We start from the raw sequence: 18,836 nt of genomic DNA on the forward strand, positions 1-18,836 counted from the left end.
CAGGAGGACAAATTCTGTATCCTACACCAGTGTTTCCCAACCTTGGCAACTTGAAGACATCTGGACTTCAACTCCCAGAATTCCAGCTGGGGAATTCTGGGAGTTGAAGTCCAAATATCTTCAAGTTGCCAAGGTTGGAAAACACTGTCCTACACAAACTTTTTTCCACAGGCTCACTACCTAAAGAGGAGTTTGCTTCTGAGGAATGAATTTCCACCACGCTTTAAAATTTTCTCGGCATCAGACTGTGAGCATAATTTCACCCTCTGTGACAACTCAATTGGCAAGTTTTTGTTCTATTATGTTTAGTATAAGTCTTTTGCTTTTCACCCGCAAATATTAAAATGCAATAGCCACATTAACTCAGTCCGGCACCCTCATTTTCTAGGTTCCGCTGAAGCGGGTCCGGCAAAGACGAACGCGGGGAAGCGACGGGCGGGGTAGAGAGAGACACAGCCTGGGCCGGACGGAATGCGGCTCAGCCCCCCAGCTCGTTGCATTGTTGCCATTCCCAGCCGGCATCAGAATGTTGTGAATGGAAGGATCGCGGCGTAGGACACGCCCACGTAGAACCCTATCTTGAAGGGCTTTGGTCTGCCGTCTTGCCTGATTGGCTGAGGGGAGGCTTCCCGACCTTTGATTGACACCCTTTTTTCCAGACGGCTCCTATTCTCTTTTTTTAAAGCCCCACAACATGGGGGCGTGCATTGTTCCTCCTTTGATTGGCAAGCAAGCTCGGCCAATCCGCGCGAGCCACTCTCTCGCACGCCGCCCAATAGAAAGCGGGCGAAGGGAAAAGGGAGGTCCGGGGAACCAGCAGCCGTCGAGCTCATTGTTGTGGGAGCTCCTTAAAGGGGCCGCATCCGCCGCCCACAGAAAGAGAAACGGCCAACTGACCGGGCTGGGCCCGGGCCGTCACTGGTGGCTTTTTCGGGAAGGTGGCTTAGGAGAGGCCGGGGATCGGCCGGGCCTATGGAGCTTCCGCCCGCTAAGCGCAGGTGCGGCGCCCCTGGGGAGCAGCCCGACCCGGGACCGGGACCAGGCGCCGCCGCCGCCGCCGCCACCTCGTCCTCCCCGCCTTCCGCTTACCCCGTTTCTGCCGTCGAGACGCTTCTGGACCTGAGCGCCCGGCGGGTGGCCGAAACCTGGGCCTTCGAGCAGGTGAGAGGAAGGGCAGAACCTCCGCGGCTGCGGTGCCGGCTGGACCTGGCGAAGGAGCCCCACAGAGTCTCTTTCAACCGCCTGCTCCTCCTTGAAAGCGAGCCGCTGGGGCGCCAAGCTGCCTGCAATAGCACTGAGACTTATATACCGCTTCACAGTGCTTTCACAGCCCTCTCGAAGCGGTTTACAGAGTCAGACTATTGCCCCCCAACAATCCGGATCCTCATTTGAGCCACCTCGGAAGGATGGGAGGCTGAGTCAACCTTGAGCCTGGGGGTCAGATTCGAACTGCTGAACTACAGCTAGCAGTTAGCTGAAGTGGCCTGCAGTGCTGTGCTCTAACCAGAGGTGGGCTGCTAAGGTGGAATGTTGCTGGGCCCTGTGGCTCTGAGTGCGAGCAGAGTCCAGCACAATTTTGCCACTGCACCTGGGCAGGTAGTGAAATCGCACGCGGACACGCAGGGACGCCCCTGCGCGTGTGCGCACGATTTCGCTACCTGCCCAGGTGCAGTGGCAGAATTGCGCTGGACTCCGCAAGCACTCAGAGCCATGGGGGCGAGCACACATCACCCTTCTACCTTAGCAGCCTACCTCTGACTCTAACCACTGTGCCACTCCGGCTCTTCCCCCCTCCCCAAGTGGAAGGGGGGCTGCTGGAAGGAGGGGGCCACTCCACGCAGACCCTCCGGAGAGGGTCCTCGACCCACGCTTGAACTCCTTTTGAATGGCTTCTCTCTTCTCTCCCTCCTCCCTTCCATCCGCTGGTGGGGAAGACCGCTTCCTTCAGGGCTTAAGCCAGAAATGCCGGCTTCTAAAATCTCTCCCAGGGCAGTCTGACCCTCTCGAGAATAGGCCAAGGTGGAAAAACATAGGTGCAGAACAAGAGCCATGGTACACAATGTGGAAAGAAGCGCTGGGCACCTCCAAGATGCTGTTAGCAGGACAGGCCGTGTTTCCTTCCTTCCTTCCTCCCTTCCTCCTTTCTTTCTTTCTCTCTATCTTTTTTTCTTTCTTTCTGTCTGTCTTTGTTTCTGTGTTTCTTTCCTCCCTCCCTCCCTCCTTTCTTTCTTTCTGTCTGTCTTTTTTTCTTTCTGTCTGTCTTTCTTTCTGTGTTTCTTTCTTTCTCTGGTTGGTCAGTAACTGGAACAAAGCCTAGCTTAATCGGCCACTTTCCCTCACTAGTTTTCCTTCTATTGGTTGTCATCCTCCCCCCACTCCCCAAATTTTCTTAGGGACTCTCCTTTTCTTTCGCTGCAGGGAAAACCACATTCTCTCCCCCCCTTCCTCCTGCCCCTTTTCCTGTTGCTGGGCTATTCATAGTTCATTTTACATTCTCTGTAAGTTTGTAGCATCCTTTCCTTGGGGGTTAGGTTTTAATTGTATTTGGGATCATTTTGTCATTTGAGGGATCATTTTGTGTGTGTGTTTGTGTGGAGACTTCCTTATAAAACAGCTTGTGCAAGGGAAGGGAGCAGGTGCTTTATCCAGACTATGGTGGATCTTTTATTTGTCAGGTGACAAATACTGCTAGCTGTAGTTCAGCAGTTCAAATCTCACCACCGGCTCAAGGTTGACTCAGCCTTCCATCCTTCCAAGGTGGATAAAATGAGGACCCGGATTGTTAAGGGCAATATGCTGACTCTGTAAACCGCTTAGAGAGAGCTGTAAAAGCACCATGAAGTGGTATATAAATGTAAATGCTATTGTTATTGCTAAATGCTTGATTTCTCCATTTATTTCCCAATTGATAATCTTTTCCTTGGAACCCCTCTTTAATAGCTTGCTTGTTGTTTGACAACATGATGAGCCACTCCTGTTCTGCCACAGTTTTTGGTCTGATTCTTATTAAATGTGAGTTCTGATGGTCTCTTGATGGACTGGATTGCAGTAGGAGAAAATGCTTTCAATTAATATCTTTTGGTTTTGCTGCCTTTGCCTATGTATTTAGTTCAACTTTTGTTTGTGTTTTTTTCCTCCTGTGCTTTTCCACAAGTTTTCTTAATTTTTCTTTTCCTCTACCAGGCTGTCTCTTCCCAAGCTGATGCCCTTATGTCGTTCAGTCTGTAGGAAGTGGTTATGGTAACCAGTTTTTTTTTCCCAAGGCCTTTTCTGGAACAAAGCATGAGAAATAGCAGATAGCTGAAACTAAGCAGACATGATGTAGCTGGGAGATCTGGGGCTAGTCTGGGCAAAACCCAAGTGAAAGTAAAATCTCGATACTCTTACAGGTGGGTGGGGAGAGGCTTGGCTTGCTTGCTCCGTGTGCATTTGTCTCTTCATCCTTCTCTGCCCCCTTCTCAAAACTGAATAGAATCACGCTTACCCATTATTCTTGGATCTCAGAATTTAGTTATTTCTTTCCATCGAGCAGAATATTCCTTGTAAGCAGCTACAGTTCATACAAGGAGACACCAGAGCATAATTTCCGTGTTGGGCTGAGAAACTAGTCCAACAAGAGTCGCTTGTCACTGACATCAGCAGGTGAAACTTCCCAAGTCAAAGCATGTGCACACCTGAAATGGGAGAGAATGCAGATGATATCTGGTTTGGAAAGTGTGGTGGTTACTATTATTTAGCCTGGGAAAGATTCCATCACGGTGATTTAAAAAGAGGTTTCACGGGGCAAAGTTCCACACTTTGTTTTAAAGGGCCTTTGATACTTCTGATATAGCAAGGTAGAGAGTTCAAACAGTTCTGAGGGATCCAAATTGCATGATGGTTCTTTAACGGGTTGGCGTAACTTTGCATTTCCAGTAGTGCGTGCATTTAGAATAAGAATAGAAACATGACTGCTTTTCTTTTTGTCCCACATTGCACCATCGGTTTTTCCACCAGACAGAACAACTTTATGACACAGAATAAATGGGGTTGGGGAAGAGAATTAGGAAGTTGATGAAATGCATGACTGCTGTATAATTTTTTCAATTTGGAAATGCAATTTTTATTTTGAGTGGAGTGGTTGAATATATTATTGAATCAGAAGCTCTTTCAAGAAGAAATCACCTTTTTAACCTGAGGCCTCATCCTAAGGAGAATTGTCATTGTAATTGCAACAACTTTGACTTGAATTTAGCAAAGTAATAGCCATTACCTTTGTCTGGATCCTCACTCAAGCAGTATGTCTGTGTCTGGCTTTTTCTGCTGCAGATATGCAGCTTATTTGATGGAAGGCTCTTCAATCCAAGAACATTCCTCATTTAAAGAAATTATACATTTTAGAAGCAAACTCCTTGTAAATACCCTCTCCTGACATTTCTAATAAAATAAAATAAACAATGTTTTTGTCCTAAGGGGACTTACTTGCCATCTAAAGAGCAAGGTGAACTCATTTGCACCCTGGTTCACTGAGGAGTCAGCCTTGGTATATGCTTATTTGCTTCCATCTCTATGAAACCACAAAATCTCTGCAATGTTTCTTTTATGGTATTCTTTCTTTGAACCTATTCCTGTGCTAGCAAAAGGGAAGTACTCTGACTGTAACAAGGGGTGAAGTAATATTGTCTGAGATGCAGTTCAGAATACAGAATGTGCCCTTGATAAATCATTAGTTGAAATCAGCAAGGATGCTCTGTTGTTTGGACTCAATGAAAGATATGTCCGCGGCTTTCAGGACATGTTTATTTCATTGAGGTTAGTGCAGAAGGTGTTGTAATTTGGTAGTAATGATTATACCTTCAGATTAGTCAGATTTGATTCCATATTTCTTTTCCAAATGGGAGAAGAATATGTAGTTAAAATTTAGATTTCCTACTCTCTTGTACTTGCCATTAATATTAAATATGCGACACTATTATTTCAATCTGGCAGTACTCTTCATAGAAAAAATGTGTTCCCTTTTCTTCTTAGAAAACACAGAACCTGGGCTTTGTATAAGACCAGAATGTAATTGAATATTGATCAAATGCTGGGAAATGTGAAGCTAGTTTAACTTGTAGCGTATTTTTTAGAGAAATATGTAAAATATAGTTCTGTAGAAGCATGGAAGAAAATGATTTTTTCTTAAAACTCTAGTGGGAAGGTTGCTCCTGGTATTAGCACAGACGATGAGGATAGCACCAGGAGAATACAGTGTTAGCTGAGGAAGTTGTGTGTAGAAGAATGAAAGAAGGCTGCTGGCAAAGCCTGATTTTAGAAGGACAGTCATAGCAGAACATTTCAGCGCCAGGATAAGATACGAGGGTTCAGTTAAGACATCTGAGTTGATTGAAGAGGAAGGAACTTCACCAAGTCAAGGTGATTACATAGAGAAGATTGCTGAAAGACAGTGTCATTTTGAGGTGGATGTGTGCGTTATGGGTGATACAATATTCCAGAGAATCTAGTTTTACACAGATTGAATTTGTCAAGTATGGCCTAAGGAGGCTTGATAAAGTTTTGGCTTCTAGGAGCATTTCTCTGTATCAAAGAGTCAGTTTATAGGAATGTGACTGAAACCTGTAGAAAATTCTGTTTTGAAATTAGTTGATTTTTTTTTCTTGGTAGACATATGGCCACCCTTCCTCTGTTAAGTGGGACAAGAACAGTGACATGCATCCATAGTCCCCTTCCTCTTGTGTAGAACCTGTGTAGAACTTGTAGACCTATCAAACACCTGAATTGGATTGAATGATAAAATAAGCAACCAATCTAGCATTTTTGCATGCAGAATATGTTTTTTCAACATTACAAGCATTAATGTGGATTTCAGCCCTAGATGCCCGACCAAGACATTTTCTCAAATAAGTTTAGTGGAATGGACTCAAGCCCACTTATCTGGCCATTGCCTTAGTAGCCATTCTTCCTGCTTGCTTGAAGACCATTTCTTTTGCCTCTATCCAGAGGTGGGCTTGTATAGATGTTTGTGTTGTATTGGGGTATGGCCTACTGCTATGCGAATGAATCCAGCCAATTTTGTTCATTCAACAAGCAGTGCTTAACCAATTCATGACTTAGCAGAACTTATGGTCCGAATGAGTCTGTGATTATTCAAATCGTCCTTCTCCATCATGGTCTGCAACTCCCATAATACTGTATTTTCCAGCTAGCATGCTATGTAGGAGCTAAGATGTCCTGGGTAAGCTTCTCCCCTTGTAGTCCTGTGTGCATGGCTGTCCTTGGAACAAAGCAAACAAAAGCTGCAAATTCTTTTGTTTTCCAACTTGCTTCAAGTGGTACAATCTTCCGTCAGTTTCTTATAAGGAGCAGTGCAATGCCAGAAGCCTCCAGAGTCTGATGGTTATCTGTTGGCTTTGAGCCTTTCCGATATGAGCTTGTTGGATATGAAAGAGGCTGAATGAGAAATGAAAGCCTGAAGAAATGAGACGAAAATTAAGAAAAGTGTGCTAGAAAGACAGCAGCCAAAGATTCTCACAGGCCCAAGTTGCAACAAGGAGTGAGATAGATATATATATGTAGTAACTTGAAACCAACATGGCAGAATGAAATTGGAAGGAAGTTGTAGGGAATAATGGAAAATGGGTTAAAGCTGAGTAAATATTCAAATGTTCTAGATGTACCTACAAATAAAAGACCATTTCCCTATCCTTGAGTTCTTAACCCTCTGTACTTTTCTCAGTGTATGCTGTTTCTCCTCTGCCCTCCCTTTTGTTGCCCTTTTTGTAAATATCTTTGCAACGCCAATAACCTCTGTTAAGTTTAAGGATTGCATTCCTCCAGCAGTTGCTGAAAAAAGAAAAAAAGTCAAATCTACTTCCACTTGTACATTGATGGATTGGAAGAGCAGTTATAGGAACCATGTGGGCATTCTTCTACCCCCCAGAGGATGATATTACTTTCCAAAGAGTGGTGGCTGGACCTAATGCAGGAAACAGTTCAGTTCAGGGGCCAAGGAGTAAGAGATCAATTTCCCATATTATTATTATTATTAATTTAATTTATAGGCCACCCAACTCCTTCTGGACTCTGGGTGGTGCACAATATCTAAAACCAATATAAAAGACAGTTTAAAACCCCATTTAAAAAACCATTCATATATTTTTGTGGCTGGATCTAGTTGATCAATGGCCCCAGGCCTGCTGGCAGAGCCAGGTCTCCACGGTTTTCTGGAAGGCCAGTAGGGTGGGGGCAGTACGGACCCTGGGAGGCAGCTGGTTCCAGAGAGCCGGAGCCGCCACAGAGAAGGCTCTCCCACACGGCCCCGCCAACTGACACTGACTAGCCGACAGGACCAGAGAAGGCCAACCCTGTGGGCCTTTATTGTCACTGGGAGCTGTGCAACAGGAGGCGGTCCCAAAGATAGTCTGGCCCTATACCGTGTAGGGCTTTATGGGTGATAACCAGCACGTTGGATTATGTCCGGAGACTGATTGGGAGTCAGTGCAGCTCGTGGAGAGTTGGCGTGGTGTGGGTGTACCCAGGTGCACCCACAACAGCTCATGCGATTTAAGCTACTTTCAAATAAAAATGTCCTAACCAACCAGAGCTATCACCACAAGGAGAAGCTGAACCTAACAGTGGGCTTGACTTCCTAGAGAGACGGGACAGGGAAATTCCCAGGCTTAATTCTTTGGTCCTCTCCCTTTTCTATCCCTGCAGCCACAATGCTTTGAGAGACAGGAGTGCTACTGCTGCTCAAGGAAGCAGGCTTAGTCCAGACCTCAGCATGGCTCCCTTTTTGCCTTCTGAGCAACCAGCTGTTCTCTGGCCACTGTGTGGGTTTTATGTTTCTTGCCTCTAGTGAAGGACACTTGGCCCTTTGCATTCCTCTTTCAGCCCCGCGACAGGCCTGTGGTTTCCAGTATCCCTCCCCATTTCCCGTCATATTTTCTCTTTCTTCCCACGCAACCTGAAGTAAAAGTGGCTCAATATTTGGCCCTTCTTCTCAGAAAAGCGGAAGGGAAGGAAGGGTTGAATCGCAGATCCTTGCTTGGCTGCATGCTTGATTGGATGCTAAATCTAGCAATTCAGCGTGGTTTGTTAATCATATGCCAGAGTGGCAAAATACGGCATAATGCATAGAAGAAAGCCTGTTTTGGCCTTATCTTATAGAAATCTGATCTTTGGAGGCTTCTGTGGAAAGGGAGTGCAAGTTTATCTTGGAACTGAAGTATTTATCTCTGGTCCTAAGATGCCTTACAAGAACACTATCCCCATAAAGAGAGACCCAGGAAAGGCTGCTCTTTGTTCTTCTATTTCATGTTTGCATGTTTTCTCCAAAGTACTCTTGATCATTATGACAGTCACAGCAAGACTGATCAAAGTAAAGTGGTGGAGGGGGAAAAAAATCAAGTTATTACAGCAAAGAAATCCATCATAAAAAGCCTTGGGGTGGGGAAGCAGTGCTAGAACTTGGCACTTGAAAACAACTCTTCTGAAGATCTGTTGAAGGAAATACCATAATTCAAGTAATCTTAAAGAAAAGGTCGGATCCCAGTTGATGCATCAGGTCTGTGCTGTGAAGAGCTGACAGGCTCATCATGTAGGACAAGGGATGACAACCTGCCTACCAGTGCACTTTTTAACTCTCTAAAGGCATAATGTAAATAGAATCAGAATTGACAAGAGAAAATATTTAAGCCTGCATTCAATTGTTTTATGAGTTTGGGGAATTTGTTTTTTCCCCTGGATTCTATAAAACAAAGTGGTTTTGTTGCAGAGGGTGTCTGGGAGCACTCTGTTGCTAGTTAATGTAGGGGTTGAGGAATTGCATATGGCTCAAAGGTTGAATTCAGGGTAAGACTGAACCTCAGATCCCTGTTCAAAGTAGATTAGAACTTCTAATGATCTCTTTTCCTTCTTCGCCCTCTTGTACAGGTTGAAGAACGCTTTTCCCGTGTCCCAGAACCTGTACAGAAGCGCATAGTGTTCTGGTCCTTCCCACGGAGTGAACGGGAAATATGCATGTACTCTTCCCTTGGCTATCATCCCCCAGAGGGTGAGCGAGACTCTCGTGTGCCCTTTAATCGTGGCTTAAATTTGCTACAGTCAGGTGCTGTTGACCGTGTTCTCCAAGTAGGTAAGTAACTTCCTTTTTTAAAAAAGAAAATCATTTACACACTGGATTGCGACTGTGCTAATCTGCACAGATATCCACGTTTGTATGGATTGTTTTGTAAACCATTAATGATGCATCTGAATTTTTTCTTGGCTCCATAATTTGAATAGAGAAATAAAAATAAATGGAAGGGTTTATAGTTCCAACTTACATTCACACCGAAATGAACTTAATTAGATTTTTAATTTCATGTAGTTATTTATAAAATTGTGGAAGGTTTCTTTTTCAAGTTGGGAAACGGGCCATTTTTGGCCTCCAGAGGGTGGAGGAGGCTGCTTTCACCTAGAAAGGCTCCTTGAAAGGCTCTGAAGCCTGGGGAGAGCAAAAAAATGGAACTTCCGGTCCAACCGGAAGTTGACAAATGGAACATTTCTGGCCTCTGGAGGACCTCCAAGATGGGGGGGAAAGCTGGTTTCGCCCTTCCCAGGATCCTAGAAAGGCTGTGGAGCTTGGGGAGAGCAAAAAAGTGGAGCTTCCAGTTTAATCAGACGTTGGTAAATGGGCCATTTTCTGCGGAGGGAGACTGTTTTTGCCCTCCCCAGGCTCCTAGAAAGGCTCTTGAGCTTGGGGAGAGTGAAAAACGGGCATGCCATTGTGTGTGGGGAGTGGGTGTGTGGGTCATGCATGCATGCATGGGGGAGCCCCGGCATGGAATTATGGATGTGGGCACGCGTGTGCGTGATACCCCCCCCTTCCTCCCTTTTGGCAGGTGAGCCAAAAAAGATTGGCCATTACTGGTCCACCTTCTGCTTTTTGACTGGTTGGGCAAGGGCTGTCCTTTGTAATGCATGTGCCTTGGAAGGAATTTATTCCCCTGTATCAGAACTCTTTGACCTCAGCTGGGGGGAAAAAGGATATCCATACATGTATGTAGAGCCTATGTAAATGCTGAATTGTTATGCATGCTGGGGGTTCTTGACCAATTTTGGTTGACCTTAAAAAAGCTAAGCTGATGGATGGGAGACCACTAGGAAATCTAATAGCAGTAGACAATTCTGGGAAGCCACAAAGTATCTTGGAAGAACACAGTGGCAAACCACTTTTAATTCTGTTACCAAATAATCAACCTGACCATGGTGTATTACATTTGAATTTGCGAGACATTAATTAAAATACAGTACAAGCAGCCAGTTGCTGCTTGTTCAACAAATTTAGATAAAGCAAATCATGGTTTAATGCTATGTGTGAATGTAGTATTTGAGTTTTTACAAATGGAGAGCTGTGTGCAATTTCTCCATATAGCCATGTAGAATGAATAGTGGTTCTGGAAAATTATAATTAAACGCTGAAGAGTCTCACTCGTGCCCCTGTTAATACACATAATAGAAAGAGACAACTCTTGCTCCTAAACTTGGAAATCTAAAAATGGTCATTTACCGACCCCCACTGCCCAATCTTAGGAACCATTTTAGCTAGTCTTCTTTGAATAAGAACAAAAGTCCTTATATTCCAGATTTTATCCTTGTACAGTTAACATGTATAATGGCTGTTTATTGGACCCATTATAAAAGAGGTTACAGGGCGAATGAATATTTGACTCAGTTAATTGGTCTTCTGCTGAAGGGAGGGTAATAGATCTCGGTCTATTGTGAAAATGGATTTTATTTCCTCTCATTTAACAAAGATTTCTGTTAAGCAATTTCTGGGTGTTTTAACTGCAGACCGACTATAGCTCCATTGGTATTAACAATAAATAGACTTTATTGTTATAGAGTTTCTGCATCTCAGCCACCCTCCTATTTATGAACTTCTGTAAGTGAGCTCTGTGGGATGGGCTCCGATTAAATGGCCAAAATATCCACCTACACTGCGTAGAACAAAGAGGCTTTTCTCTCCTCTGTATTTTTTAATCTATTAAAGCAGGTTGGAGGATAAATGTTTCTGAGTTTGCCTACTGCCATAATGATGTGAGTTCATTTGGGAATTTCTTACATCTCCCTCAGCTGACCTCTGATTTTGGAACCAAGAATCTAAAGCAGAAATATACAACCTGAGGATGCAGAGTCACATGTCTGCCCTGAAAGCTTTAGGCAAAGCTGCTCAGGGTTCCCTAAAGTAGTTATTAAATTATAATTTGAATGTGAAGGAGCATGATGAAATACCGTACTCATTGGAGAGTACTTAAATTAACTACAACTTTAATTACATGTCAATGAAATCAAATCTAGTGTTTGCTGTGGCCCTTTCTATTACCTTTTAGAGTGAAGGTCCTGCTTTATCACTCAAAAACCAAAGGTAGTCTTCACCCAGAAAGTTACACATTTAGCTCCAGAGATGTAATGTCCTTCTAAAGAAAATAGTTAGCTGGACATTTATTTATTGTTCCAAATATCACAGTTGATCTTAAAATGGGTTATAATTTACTCTTTTGCATGCCTAGTCTAAACTCCCACTGAGTTCAAAAGATTTTGCTCCCAAGAAAACAGATCTAAAAATGCAATCTGATTTTTAAAAGAAATGTCTTAGAGAAGCATATAGTAAGTAAATCAGGCTTGGTGTACTTAATGACTGTTTTCCTTTTACAGCAAGGTAGTGGTTCTGGTATGTGGTATCTGGTATCCCCTCCAGCCCACATACATTTCTTGAGAACATGTTATTCAGCTGCTTTTCTGTGGCCCATCTAAATGCTGACGGAGGTAGAATCTGTGGGTCATGAGTTGTCTTTCCATTGCGAAGTACTGCAAAGCAGTTGCTAGTTTTTGTCTGTATATTCATTGCATGAATATAGGAAGAAATATGGAAGTTGCCCTTCTCCACTGTTTAACACAAGTTGTCTAATAGTTCTAGGCCATAGAGAGGTGAGATTCATATCAATATTTACATTGATTTCTTTCCTCTTGTGTCAGCTTGGACTTTTCCTATCCTATAATTTATTATCGACTACATGCTAGAACTATTCCCTGGAATTCCCAGATTGTGTATGAACTAGTCCCTGAAATACTTCTTTGGAGAGTAGACTTATTCTACATACCTTGCTCTGAGAGTATAAAAGCCTCTGTCTTCTTAACTACTTACATTTCCAGAAGTGCTTGGAAGTGCTATAAATATTTCACTAATGAAGATGCTTCATAGGGTGGGTGAGGTGCTAGGAAGCGCTTCAAAACTTGTACTCTTTTATTTACTTTTTGTTGTTGTTTTTTGGTACCTTTTGACTCAGCCTTGACTCCTGGCCTGGACAAGTCCCTACAGTTTTCTTGACAAGATTTCAGAAGTGATTTGCCCTTATTTTCTTTCAGGGCTAGAGAAAAGTGGCTGTCCCAAGATCAAGCAGTTGGCATCTAATTCAGGGTTAGAACTCATGGTTTTCTGATTTCGAGCTGGGTGCCTTAACCACTATACCAAACTAGGTCTCTTTCTATTAAAATTGCATGTACTTTTATTGATGAATGTTGTGATGCTCTGTAACAAAATAGGCAAGGATAATCCTATAGTCATAACATTAGGATTGGCTCTGTTTTCCCCATAAAACATGTTAACATCAAACATGCTCTCAGTGGAATTATAGCTGTTTAATATTACTGATTCTTTCTTTTGGCTTCAATTTGAACTCATTATATTCTACCTGCTTAAGTTACAGCACTTACCTTTACTTCCTACATAAACAAACAAGCAGATTTTTAAGCATCTATGGAGAATTAGCACCTCAAATTCTAGCCATCCATCTATCCATGAGATGCAGAACCAGCTGCAACCAACAGATTGCTCTGTGGGGTAAGCGCACAGGTTTCTAGTCCTGGATGGCTAGCATAGGATTGCAGAGTCACGATCCTCTTTCTTTCCTGCCCCCTCCTCACTTTGAAGCTGACACCAAGTCTTTTTCCATTAGTAATAAGAAAGGCCAACATTGTCATGTTCACTGCAATACTCCATGAATTATTCAGAGCTCTGGGAAACTCCTAGGGCCTAACAGATAGCATTGTATCATGAAATCCAAGGTCATATTTTAGTACGGTTATAAATGTTCAAAAGTTGTTTAACAAAGAGTATTTTGTGAAAAGCTGATGAAGTGGCTTAGAGTGGGAGCCTTAGAGCATAGCAGGAAATCCCCAGTTCCTCTTGCATTGCAGCCATAAACTTGTTTAGTGGCTTTAAGCAATCCATTTTTCTCTTGTACTCGCCCACCCTCTTATAACGTGAGGCTGCTACTGCCTACTTTAGAGTGATTGTAAGAATGAATCTGTCCGGTATATTGAATACTTGAAATGTGCTTGATAAATAAGATATATTATGTAGAAATTAGCACGTAGATAGTTTAAAGACTCATCCTATGCCCTGGGACCTTGGTATTCTTTCTATGGTGCAGTCTGAATGAGTTTACTCAGAAGTTAGCTCCATATACCTCATGGGCAACTTTGGTGATTTGGTGTTTTGAGGTAACTATGTTAGTATTAATTTAGATAGTTCGGCTAGCCAGGAGGTTCATTAGGTAGCTATGGCTTTGTAGGGGCTAAGGAGGTTTTTTTTTCACAGCAGGGCACCTTCAATTTTCTATACATTGTAGTTTGTCAGAAGAAAAAGAAAAGAGACTTATACAGTCACACATTTGATTCAATCAAGACTAGTTTCTCTTGATAGCTCTAGCCTCCATCCATTTATCTGGTTCTGCCTTGAGACTATATGAAGACAAACACAACTCAGGAATTATGAGAATGGAGACTCAACATATGGTATTTGAAGTTTAAAGGGTTATGTAAGACTTGTCTAAAATGTATTTGACCTTCTCCCCTACTTAGTGTTGATTATAGCCAGGCCATGAACTGAACGATTTGGTAAATTAAAATAGGTTTAGTTTAGTTTAGTTTAATTGGATTTGTATGCCGCCCTTCTCCTTGGACTCGGGGCGGCTGACAGCATATATAAAGACATAATAATACAATAACTAGTTATGCAAAGAGTTTATCCATTACCACTAGATCCAGTTTAAAAAATTGCTAAATTCTTAAGCTAGATGTAAATATGGAACATTAACCAATGTCTATCTTGTCTGAGTAGAGAGGTGGGAGAGAGGAAATTCAGCATTTTAAAACTGCAAACATGCCAACTAGTAATGAGAGAAGTTGACAACCAACCTGGAGACCATAAGACTGTGGTACTTGAAAAAGACTTTGGTGTATCTTTCAAGTAGAGTTTGGAATCTTTTACTTTAGCTGAGACAGATTTCCAGTTCTTCAGTGAAATTGGCTCAAAATAATATCAAGACCGGCAAAAGGAAACACGTAATAGAAATTCAGTGGGATGATAGGATTTGTCAATAGTGATAATTGTAATCTGCCTTCAGATTTCATTAAAGCCCATGGTAGAATTATGTGTTAGAAAATGCATGAAATCATTATGCCACTCAACACTGAGGCCTGCCCGATTCTGCAATTGATACCTCTTTGGGATGTTCTCTGTGTCTGGTTATCCAACTTCCTTAAGTGACAGCTCAACTACAACTGATCATAGATTGCAAATCCTCTCCCATGCCTGTTTCATTTAATTGTACATTCTAGCCATTCAAACACTGCAAAGCTCAAAATAATCATTTTAAGCAGGCACAGTTAATTCCCCATTTTGGGTCAGGAATTCTGGGAGTTGAAATCCACAAGTCTTTAAAATTAACCCAGGCTGGACACCCCTGAGTTAACAGAACCTTAGCAGATGGTTTTTGTTTCCTGACCTGAATGCTTTAGTTTAGGGCAGGGGTTAGCAACTTTAAACACTCAGAGAGCCATTTGGACCTGTTTCCCACAGAAAAGAAAACATCGGGAGCCATAAAACTCTTCCTGTGCCTAACTATTTCCTGAATGGCCACAAAACTAGCATATATAGTTGAATTAAAGATTCTCCGTACTGAAGGAGTGGGTCCAGCAGTCACGTGGGTTGCTCCTGTCCAATCCGATGGGACTGAGCCTAGTATTAAAAAAGCCTGCTGGATCCGCCCCTTCCCCAGAATTTGCTCAGTCCCGCTATCCTGCGGTCGTGTGAACGCTCGTTCCTCTCAAAACACCTTCCCTTCGATCTTTCTCTTCTAAAAACAGTAAGATTATTCTATTATTATAGCTTGCCGGCAGTGAAATCTACTCAGCCGTATCGGGCTTCGAGTTTGGGGGAGAAGTGAGCGGCACAGCCATTCGCGGTTTATTTTCCCTCCGTGCTGTCGCTGCGGCCGGCCTGGAATTTAACCTTATTCCTCTCGGCCTGGAGGTCCTGCCGGGACAAGCCACTGTTTACATAAGGATTTAAGGGCTATTTACCTCCTGCGGTGTGGGACTTGATTGTCTCCCGGACTTAGTTCCCTCCGGTTGCAAATTAAACGGAGCAGTTTTTTTGGCGCGAAGGCCCTCGCGCCCAGTAACTTCGCACTTTCGGTTTTGCCCTTCTTGGTCAGCCATCAGTGCTTCCAGTCCGCCGCTTGACCCTGGAGTAGCTGTGAGTCCCTCAGGTCTATTCTCCACGGAAGTGGCCTCCAACCAGTGTGCCTTGGTTTACTTAAGTTAAGTTTTGTGAGGCCTGCCACGCTGCATTTAGGGACACGAACTCTTGGTACTGTCCGGATTGCCCCTAAGTCACAGCCGCTCCTGGGCCTAGGAGCAGGGTCACCTCTCCTCTTGGGAAGCTCATTAAATTCTTCTCCCCCCTAAATTTCTTGGCTCAAGCCTCGTCTTCAGACTATGGCTTCTTTTCCCAAGAGAGGCACTATTAAAGGTCCCAGAGAGGTTAGGCCTACTGGTGATGAATCTACTAATATCCCCCAGGCCTCTTCCTCCTCTTCTTCAGGGGGCCCATTCTTTGGCTAAGTCCACCAGGGCTGAGAAGAGAAGGGACCTAGCCCTACAAAAAATACATGATAAATCAGCCAAACGTTTAAAGGTGCAGGCCCAAGTGCATATGAATCCAACCCCCCCAGAGGCCTCTAACCTGCCTCTCTCTGGGGTTCCTGTGCTATCCCTGGATGAGCCAAACCTAAATCCACCCCAACCTAACCTATGGGGCTTAAGTCCAGAGGAGCCAGATATTACTGAGGATTCCTCCCAGCCAGAACCTTCTCAGGCCTTCAGGGATCCTCCTATTTTTCCAGCTGATATTTCTTCCTTGCCTCCGGAGTTTCAGTCTATCTTGTCTGTTTTGACTAAAACCATTGATGCTAAACTCTCGGCCATCAATGTTCCTTCCTTGTCTCATCCCCCTCCACGTTCCTCCCGTCCCGTGAGTTCTTCTCCTTCCTACAGAGCCCCAGTCATGGAGGACTCTGATTCCTCTCAGGAAGAGAATGAGGACGTGGATGCAGAAGAGGATGATGACCCCTTTCAGCGTCTGTCGGAAGATGAGGACTCTCAAATTAAGATTCCAGCCCCAGCTGCCATCTTTCCATCTCAACTCTTCAAATCTCTCCTTCTTAAGGCAAGAGCTTCCACGGGGCTAGCCGCGCAAGAAAAGCAGGCTACTCCTTCCACAGACCCTCCGGAGGAAAATCTTCCTTATTTCATGGAAGAACAGGAAGACAATGAGGTAATTCCTATGCCCAAATTGTTTAAGGACGCCTTGCTCAAACAGTGGGACCACCCAACCTCTGGCTTCACTCCCACTTCCAAGGACAAGAAGCTTTACAAGCTCTCTCCCTCCTATGAGGAACTCCTAGCCTGTCCCAGGCCAGATGATCCGGTGAAGACTCTTCACTCGGCTGCTGCCATGCCTGGCGAAGCAGAGGAGGTCCTCCGTCCAGAAGACAAGCGTCTTGAGCAAATGCTCAAAAGAGGTTTCTTCGCTGACTCATGGGCCATTAAAAGTGCTGCAGCAGCATCCTTCTTTTCCAGAGCCATGCTCTTGTGGCTTCGTCAGCTCCAACAACATCTACCTCCAGATGATCTACGAGGCCAACAAGATTTCAACAAAATCTTCGCAGCTGCCCAATATGTAGCGGATGCTACTCTTCAATCTTCCAGATTTGCAGCCAGGTCAGTAGCGGCCTCCACAACGGCCAGAAGACTTCTATGGCTCCGCCCTTGGCAGGCGGGAGTAAGACAGAAGTGGCAGTTAGCCATGGGTCCTCTAAAACGCAATCTCCTCTTCGGAGACCTTCTGGACCCTCTCCTCACAGAGACCACGGACAAGAAAAAGGTCTTAGGACCTACCACCAAGAAGGCCTCTAAACCGCAGTCCTTTCGGCGCACAGGGCGTCAACAGGATCAAGGGTTCGCCTTTCAAAGGAATCCAGGTCAGTATTCCCCTCGATTTCGATCCCAATCTAGAAACTCCAGGGGCAGAGGTTCCTGCTACCAGAGGGGATCCTCCTCTACCAGAGCCTCCAAAAAATCCAGATGGTGAGTCTCCCTCTTTTCCCATAGGCGGTCGCCTGGCCTGTTTCTCCTCCGCCTGGCACCGTTCTTGTAAGGACCCCTGGGTCATTGATACTGTGGAAAGGGGTCTCCGTTTAGAGTTCATTTCTCCTCCCCCTAACCGTTTTATTTCTTGTCCTTCTCCCAGCTCCTCTACATCCCGTATCCGAATGGAGGAGGCTATTTCTCATTTGTTAGCTATTAAAGCTATCCAGCCGGTCCCCTCTCTCCAGAGAGGCTTGGGCTTCTACTCCATTTTCTTCATGGTCCCTAAGTCCTCTGGAGGTTGGAGAGCCATTTTAGACCTAAAAAAATTGAACCAATTCATAAAATATAGGAAATTCAAAATGCATTCCTTATCCTCCATCCTGGCCGCCCTGCATCCGGGGGATTTTATGGTCTCCCTGGACCTTACGGAAGCCTACCTCCATATCCCCATTGCCAAAGGCCATAGAAAATTTCTGCGTTTTGCCTTTCAAGGCAGGCATTTTCAGTATAGGGCTATGCCATTTGGGCTCTCCTCAGCTCCCAGAGTCTTCACTAAGCTCTTGGGATCCCTGGCGGCTCATATCCGGGCCACGCCCATTCATATTTTATGTTATTTAGATGACATTTTAATTCATGGGAATTCAAAAGATGGAGTGGCTGCAGATCTCTCCTCCACCATGTCGGTTCTACAGAACCATGGTTTCTCTATAAATTTCAAAAAGAGCCACCTTAAGCCATCTACTTCCATTCTACATCTGGGAACTGTCATTAATTCTGAGATATCCCAGGTTTTCCTCTCTCTTGAGAGAAAACGCAGAATGTTGGATCTCATCGCTCGCATCCTATCCCAACAATCTGCCTCCATTGTCACCCTATCCTCCCTACTGGGAAAGATGGTGTCTTGTATTGGCATTGTTCCCTGGGCCCGCCTTCACGCCAGGGAACTACAGTGGCTTCTGTTACCATTCCAGAGATCGGGCCACAGCAATTCGACTCGTCGCATCGCCATTCCACCGACAGTTCGCAGATCCCTCAAGTGGTGGACTTCTCCAGCCCTAGACAAGGGATCTCCCTTCCGGTGCCCAGACCAGTTTGTTGTCACCACAGATGACAGCCTCTCGGGCTGGGGAGCCCATGCCCGGGGTCTACTAGCGCAGGGCACGTGGTCACCGGAGGAGGCTTCCAGGCCCATCAATTGGCTAGAATTAAGAGCCGTGTCTCTAGCTCTAAAGCAATTCAAACCTCACATCTCCAACCAGAATGTTCTGATTCTTACCGATAACATAGCCACCAAAAGCCACATTTGCAGACAGGGAGGCACAAGATCCAAGGCCCTCATGAGGGAGGCCCTAAAGTTAGGCCTTTGGGCGGAGAAA

General features: G+C 44.5%; 1 protein-coding gene across 1 annotated transcript in view; it reads left to right on the forward strand.

The window, feature by feature from the left end:
- Nucleotides 1-802: 802 nt before the first annotated feature.
- ZSWIM4 (zinc finger SWIM-type containing 4) overlaps nt 803-18,836 on the forward strand; it is a 43,499-nt gene continuing 25,465 nt past the window's right edge. The window contains exons 1-2 of the mRNA XM_070741506.1: nt 803-1,161; nt 8,914-9,115. Of these exons, the coding sequence (XP_070597607.1) occupies nt 973-1,161; nt 8,914-9,115 (391 nt within the window). The 5' untranslated portion in view covers nt 803-972. The remainder of the gene's footprint in view (nt 1,162-8,913; nt 9,116-18,836) is intronic.

Source organism: Erythrolamprus reginae, chromosome 2 (assembly GCF_031021105.1).
Source record: "Erythrolamprus reginae isolate rEryReg1 chromosome 2, rEryReg1.hap1, whole genome shotgun sequence".
Taxonomy (NCBI): domain Eukaryota; kingdom Metazoa; phylum Chordata; class Lepidosauria; order Squamata; family Dipsadidae; genus Erythrolamprus; species Erythrolamprus reginae.